Here is a 7,500-nt window from a genome sequence, read left to right on the forward strand (position 1 = left end):
TGTTATTAGCACAAGATATATGGCGAGTGAATGGGAGATTTAGACTCCGCCCACACGGCTACGTTTTTATCCTTTTTAAATGATTTCCACCACTCCTATGCCGACGTGAGGAGCTGTTATTGGAGCAATTAGCAAGCGGCACGATTAGCGAGCGCCACAATAAGCGAGCGCCGCGATTATTCAACGTCGCGATTAGCCAACGTCGCGATTGGCCAACGTCGCGATTGGCCAACGTCGCGATTGGCCAACGTCGCGATTGGCCAACGTCGCGATTGGCCAACGTCGCGATTGGCCAACGTCGCGATTGGCCAACGTCGCGATTAGCCAACGTCGCGATTGGCCAACGTCGCGATTGGCCAACGTCGCGATTGGCCAACGTCGCGATTGGCCAACGTCGCGATTGGCCAACGTCGCGATTGGCCAAGGTCGCGATTATTCAACGTCGCGATTGGCCAACGTCTCGATTAGCCAACGTCTCGATTAGCCAACGTCGCGATTAGCCAACGTCTCGATTAGCCAACGTCGCGATTAGCCAACGTCGCGATTAGCCAACGTCGCGATTAGCCAACGTCGCGATTAGCCAAGGTCGCGATTAGCCAACGTCGCGATTAGCAAAAGCCGCGATTAGCAAGACCCGCGTCCAGCGGCAGCGTTGGCATCGACCCGGCGGAGCGGACATTCAGTGCTTATTTTTGGTTCAGCGCCACTAATGTGACGTCCACAAAGAAACTCTAAACGAAACAAAAAAGCATGAATGCCCTTCGGTGCGAGTGAGAGACGCGTGTGGACCGGATTTATTGACCCGTCATCCAGTAAAACTAATTAGCGAGAGTTCATTTTTTAGTACACTGGACGTGTGAAAGAGAGAGAGAGAGAGAGAGAGAGAGAGAGAGAGACCTGCAGCTGCAACTGATTCCTCCATTGAGTTCATGTGTTCATGTGTTGGAAACCTAGAAAAAGATCTTCAGTATCAGACTCCATGTTGCTGTGTTTCCTGTAACTAATTAAACAATCTACTTCCTGTTTACACCGTCTTTAGTATGAACACTTTCAAGAGTTTGACTAGAAGATGGAGGGAGGGGGGGGGGGGTGACCTCAAGCGGACAAGACGAGCTTGTGAGTACCTGATAAATGCTCTCTTCTGATTGGTCGCGGATGGGCTCGTGTCCCGCCTCAAACACAATGTACTACAACGTCAGCAGCGGAGGGAGGGAGGAGGGGAGAAGAAGAAGACGTAGAAGAGAAGAAGAAATATTGGAAGAGAAAGGAAGTAGAGAGAGAAGTGGTGAAATTTTGCAGAGGTGATTAGTCAAACAGAATTGTCAATATTATTTAAAAAAGACACAACAAAAAGAAGAAGAATAGATCCCAGAGGAGCAGAAGAGTAACACATCTTTCGACCGGCGGACTCATGCACGCAGACACGCAACACCCACGAACCGCACACATATTTCGAGGTCGCCTCCTGCAAAGTGAAGGCCGGAAACCAGACGCCTCCTCCTCCTCCTCCTCCTCTTCCTCCTCCTCTTCCTCCTCGTCGCACACACACACAGAGAAAGAGGAGCAAGCCGGCTAGAATGCAACGCTGATTGCTCAGGAAGTTACCTGGTAGACCGGGTCCTCCAGGTCCTCCTCCAGGATTGTCTGCAGGTGAGCGGCGGCAGGAAGGAGAGAGAGAAGAGAAGAGAAGAGAAGAGAAGAGAGGGAGGAGGGAGAGAGAGAGTTAAGCAGAAAGCAAACAGAGAGACGTGGCAGCTTCCCAGCATTCAGAAGAATTTGGCAATAATCATAAGAGAGAGAGAGAGAGAGACCGACGGAGATGAAGAGGAAATTAAACAGGTGATGCAGAGAGGAAGGTGAGCGGGCAGCTGTGATGTTCCTTCACCCGTCAATCAAGATGCTCGCTGACCTTTGACCTCCGTTCTAACCGGTTCAACCTCGAGTCCGTGTGGACGTTTGCGCCAAAACATTTGAAGAAATTTCCTCCAGTCGCTCGCGAGAATCAGACGGATGGACGGACGTGGCTGTCACTCACATGAAGGTTAAAAAGGTAAAAAGGGGGCGTCGCCTCGTGTACCTGGTAGACGGCCTGCTCGCACTGCTTGTCCTTCTGGGCCTTCTTCTCCATCTCCTCCCTCTGCTTTATCTCGTAGATGAGCTGGAACAAGTCCCGCAGGTCCAGGATCACAGGCTCCGCCTTGGGAGGAAGATAAGGACACATTACACACACACGCTACACACACATTAAATACACACACACACACACGCTACAAACACCACGCAGCACTGCAAACCATACAGTGATTCATGTCGACCGACTCCTGCACGTCCACATGTTGTATATATATCGCTAAATATTGTATCGCAATATGTTGTATCGCGATATATTGTATCATTATGTATAATAATGTATAATGGCTTCTACAATCGCGATATATTGTATCATTATGTGTAATAATGTATAATGGCTTCTACAATCGCTATATATCGCTACATATTGTATCACTATATATATATATATATATATATATATATATATATATATATATATATATATATATATATATATATATACATATATATATATATATATGTATATATATATATATATATATATATATATATATATATATATATAAATATATATATATATATATATATAAGGTCGGGTGAGTCACAGACACCTGATGTGCCGACAGACGCTTATGGATGAGTCCATTAGGCTACGAGCCGGGAGGGAACAATAAAACACACAAAATGGGCAGCAAACTGAATCGGACATTTTAGCCACTTCTGCAATTAGTCTGTCTAAAATGTTCCATTAAAGGTAACGGCGTCTTTGGTGACTGATTGTTTTTTGGGGGGTTTTCGCGCCTCTGTGATTATTAAAACGCTGACTCATTCTCACAGGAACTGAAAGCGACTAAAGCCAGAAGATTGAACGTCCAGACTCTATGAATCGTCCAAATCAATAGTGCTGCCGGCGATTGATTTGTTTACGTGTTTGACACATCGACGTCAGAGTAAGAAAATATATCTAATTGGGATTATTTTTGGGAATGATCGATTTTACCCCCTTATTGGATTTTAACTTAAAAACACTTTCTTTTTACAATATGACAAATAGACCTGAATATTATATACATGATATAAATAATATTACATATTGTACTATTGCTACATATTGTATATATTACTACATATTGTATATATTACTACATATTGTATATATCGCTACATATTGTATATATCGCTACATATTGTATATATTACTACATAGTGTATATATTGCTACGTAGTGTATATATCGCTACATATTGTATATTTTGCTACATATTGTATATATTTCTACATCTTGTATATATTTCTACATATTGTATATATTGCTACATATATTTCTACATCTTGTATATATTTCTACATATATTTTTACATATTGTATATATTTCTACATCTTGTATATATTTCTACATCTTGTATATATTTTGCTACATATTGTATATATTTCTACATATTGTATATATTTCTACATATTGTATATATTTCTACATCTTGTGTATATTTCTACATCTTGTATCCATCGCTACATATATATTTCTACATATTGTATATATTTCTACATCTTGTGTATATTTCTACATCTTGTATCCATCGCTACATATATATTTCTACATCTTGTATATATTTCTACATCTTGTATATATTTCTACATCTTGTATATATTTCTACATATTGCTACATATATTTCTACATCTTGTATGTATTTCTACATCTTGTATATATTTTGCTACATATTGTATATATTTCTACATCTTGTATATATTTCTACATCTTGTATATATTTTGCTACATAATGTATATATTTCTACATCTTGTATATATTTCTACATCTTGTATATATTTCTACATCTTGTGTATATATTTCTACATCTTGTGTATATTTCTACATCTTGTATCCGTCGCTACATATATATTTCTACATCTTGTGTATATTTCTACATCTTGTATATATTTCTACATATTGTATATATTTCTACATCTTGTGTATATTTCTACATCTTGTATCCGTCGCTACATGGCATAAAGCAGCCGGAGCCGTCGCAGCCGGCAGACTGACGGCTGCGACGGACGAGACGACTTCTGTTTAAGTGTTTTCTTTCGGCTGGTGACAGACAGACTGCGGCGCCCGCTGAGCTGACACTGAAACATCCTGTCACTCTGTCAGAGACATCCTGTTTGCATCTGACGCTCTGATCCCTCCTTCCTCCTCTTTCCTTCCCCTCTTCTCTTTCCCTCCCCCTCCTCCCTCCATCCCCCCTTCTCTCCCTTTTCCCTGCCATCTTTTCCTCTCGCTGCTTCACGGAGCTCAGAGGTCGAGGAGACGAGTGATCCTAACACAGAAAAGTGGCGATGAAGACTTTCACTTCATACACGGGCCTATTAAAAAAAATAAATCTGAATCCAGCTGAATATTAATGCGACACATTCACCTTTTTACCCAAATTAAATCCTGGTGCTGGTTCCAGTTCCTCCCGCCACTGAATTTATTAGGAACGTATTTCTCGGTATATAATGAAGTCTCCTCCGTCATGTAAATCTCACTCACTCCTTTTATTTCATTTCCCCATAAAAGCTCCTGAGAACATCGCTGCAGGAAGTAAGTCACAGTCAGACGGTAAAAACTAGGAAGACCTCTCTGACCTCTTTGACCTCTCTTGACCTCTTTGACCTCTCTTGACCTCTTTGACCACTTTGACCTCTCTGACCCGGATCACACGTTTCAGGGGTTTATTTTCGTTGTGAATCTGTGTTTATCGTCGACTTGTTAGCGGCTTTTCTCGAATAAAAAGCGACCCCTTTGACCTTGAAGGTGAGGAAGAGTCGGCACCACAACTAAAGAAAAACTTCGAGGAAGTATTTCATCTATTTAGAAAACAGTAAATTTTCGACACAAATCAAAAGGTCAAAGCCCTCTGAGGCAAATTTGGTGATTTGTGACAACCGGGGCGCTAAAAATGAAATTGCAAAGCTTTTTCTTTATTTTTTTTGTGCGCTCCGTGACTCGGGGACACCTTTGATTGACACCGCTGACATTCTGGATAGTTTAAAAGTAAAAAATAAAGGAAAAAAGTCAAACCACGAGACGCGAGCCGGAAACAAACTGTCCTGAGAGTTTATATCCATCACATGGTCATTCATCAAGATCTTTTAGAAAAAAGAGACCGTGATGAACTAAAAGAGTCTCCGTAAAGCCGCTCTAACACGATTAATATCCCTCTGAAATAAAACTCGTCCTTCTCGCGTCGAGACTTTGACTCGTAAGCCAATTACTTTCTGGATCTTCTCCTAAATTGGCCCATTTTTAGTCTTTCCCCTCCGAGTAAAGCTCGAGTCCTCGAGGCGCCGGAGAGACGCCGAGCTAAAGATCACAGCGGTGACTGTCCAATCACGGCCTCGGCCTCCTCTCCTTGTCCCGCCTCCCTGAAGTTAAACCCGCCGGGCCCGGCGGGTTTAACTTCAGGGAGGCGGGACAAGGAGAGGAGGCCGAGAAAATGTAAAAAAGGGAGTAAAACACAGCGGTGACCTTTCCCCCGGGCGCTCGGCACGGCAGCGTTTGGTAAGCGGCGCCTTTTTTTCTTTCGTGTCTGGTCGGTGGAAACGTTGAGTACAGCTTGGTGTGTGTGTGAGTTTGTGTGTGTGTGTGTGTGTGTGTGTGTGTGTGTGTGCGCGGCCCCCGGGAGGATGGATATGCCATTAGAGCCGGTGACACACACTCAAACCCTCATCGACTCGCTACGGGAAATCAATACGGCTGCAGAGCGAGCCGGCCGGATCCGGATGAAACGAGCGCGGCGCATGGACACAATCACACCGGGTCGACGGGAGGAACTCGATATCATATATCATATATCACACACACACACACACACACACACACACAACCAAAGGCACAGGAGTAAACAGGTTGGTTGATGATCGGTAGCCAAAAGGGCCACGAGCCGGCGTTCAAGAGTCCTTATCTGAATGTCAAGAGGTCCACGCTGTTGAGCGCGAGACCCCCGAGGGATCGACCGACGACGGCACAGCGAGGCGCAGTGTGAAACACTGTGGCACAATGTGGCACAACAACGCATAAAGTGGCACAACGAGGACACAATGAGGCACAATGAGGCACAATGAGGCACAACAACGCATAAAGTGGCACAACAAGGACACAACGAGGCACAACGTGGCACAACGAGGCACAACGTGGCACAACGTGGCACAACGTGGCACAACGAGGCACAATGTGGCACAATGTGGCACAATGTGGCACAATGTGGCACAACGTGGCACAACGAGGACACAAAGTGGCACAACGTGGCACAATGAGGCACAACAACGCATAAAGTGGCACAACAAGGACACAATGAGGCACAATGTGGCACAACAACGCATAAAGTGGCACAACAAAGACACAATGAGGCACAATGAGGCACAGTGTGGCAAAAAGTGGCACAACGTGGCACAACGTGGCACAATGTGGCACAAAGTGGCACAACGTGGCACAAAGTGGCACAATGCGGCACAACGACGCACAACGTGGCACTACAAGGACACAACAAGGCACAACGCGGCACAATGCAGCACAACAAGGCCCAGTGTGGCACAGTGTGGCACAATGTGGCACAATGTGGCACCTTGCATCACAACGTGGCACAACAACGCACAATGTGGCACAACGAGACACAGCGCAGACACACACTCACCGACTGGGCGGTCTTGATGGCCACGAAGCGGTGGTTGCCCTCCTTCCCGCAGACGTAGCCGAAGGCGCGGTGGTCCGTGATGTCCTTGGCGATGTAGGAGATCTCGTGGACGGCGTGCTGGTGCTGGAGGACCTGCAGGACGCACACCAGGAGCTTCATGGTGACAACACGACACGTTTCTACACAAAACGTCGATTTGATTCATGAAATGAAAGATTTGGCCTCAAAATACTGGAAGAAGAAAAGATGAACAGGATCCCAGGAGGATCTTTCTGAAGCGTGAAGCGCTTTAAAGTTTCACTGTCGGTGCTTTTTACAGGTGGAGGTAAAGTCCTGCTGCTCCACGGGCTGAAGGACGGGTGCTTTTTGTTTCTTCACGAAGCTAAATCAAGATGATTTTAACTAAAAACACTGAAGATAATCATCCTGGTTCATCAGCACGAGAGCATTTTAAATCTCTAAATACAAAACTTCTCCATTTGCACACATCTGTGATATTTACATGTATCAAACCATATATGTTTACTTGTTTATTACTTGTAGAATACATCCAATACTGTAACTGGTTGGCTTTAAATTGGTTAAATATTCTTCTTCTACTAAACTAAAACCTCGGCTCTAAATTAAAGAACTTAAATGAAAATAAAGTTTTGCAAAAAAGCATTTTTTTTTTTTTTTACATAAGTTCATCACAAGTAACACGAACACATTCATCCAATGAAACTACAGGAAATGCAACAGAAGAAGTCAC

General features: G+C 44.0%; 1 protein-coding gene across 7 annotated transcripts in view; it reads right to left on the bottom strand.

The window, feature by feature from the left end:
* The window catches only part of dab1a (DAB adaptor protein 1a), a 73,095-nt gene that overhangs the window by 18,946 nt on the left and 46,649 nt on the right, over window positions 1-7,500 (bottom strand). For 4 of the 7 annotated variants that reach the window (XM_068592990.1, XM_068592995.1, XM_068592991.1 and 1 more), the window contains exons 5-7: window positions 6,750-6,881; window positions 2,078-2,197; window positions 1,606-1,644 (exon numbers count right to left, since the gene is read on the bottom strand). In XM_068592990.1, the coding sequence (XP_068449091.1) occupies window positions 1,606-1,644; window positions 2,078-2,197; window positions 6,750-6,881 (291 nt within the window). Of the gene's footprint in view, window positions 1-1,124; window positions 1,188-1,605; window positions 1,645-2,077; window positions 2,198-6,749; window positions 6,882-7,500 lie in introns of all 7 variants that reach the window. The other 3 variants (XM_068592994.1, XM_068592996.1, XM_068592993.1) reach the window with 2 other exon arrangements.

The sequence above is a fragment of the Clinocottus analis genome, unplaced genomic scaffold (assembly GCF_023055335.1).
Source record: "Clinocottus analis isolate CAN_PGR_092001 unplaced genomic scaffold, fCliAna1.0.p SCAF_28, whole genome shotgun sequence".
NCBI classification, from domain to species: domain Eukaryota; kingdom Metazoa; phylum Chordata; class Actinopteri; order Perciformes; family Cottidae; genus Clinocottus; species Clinocottus analis.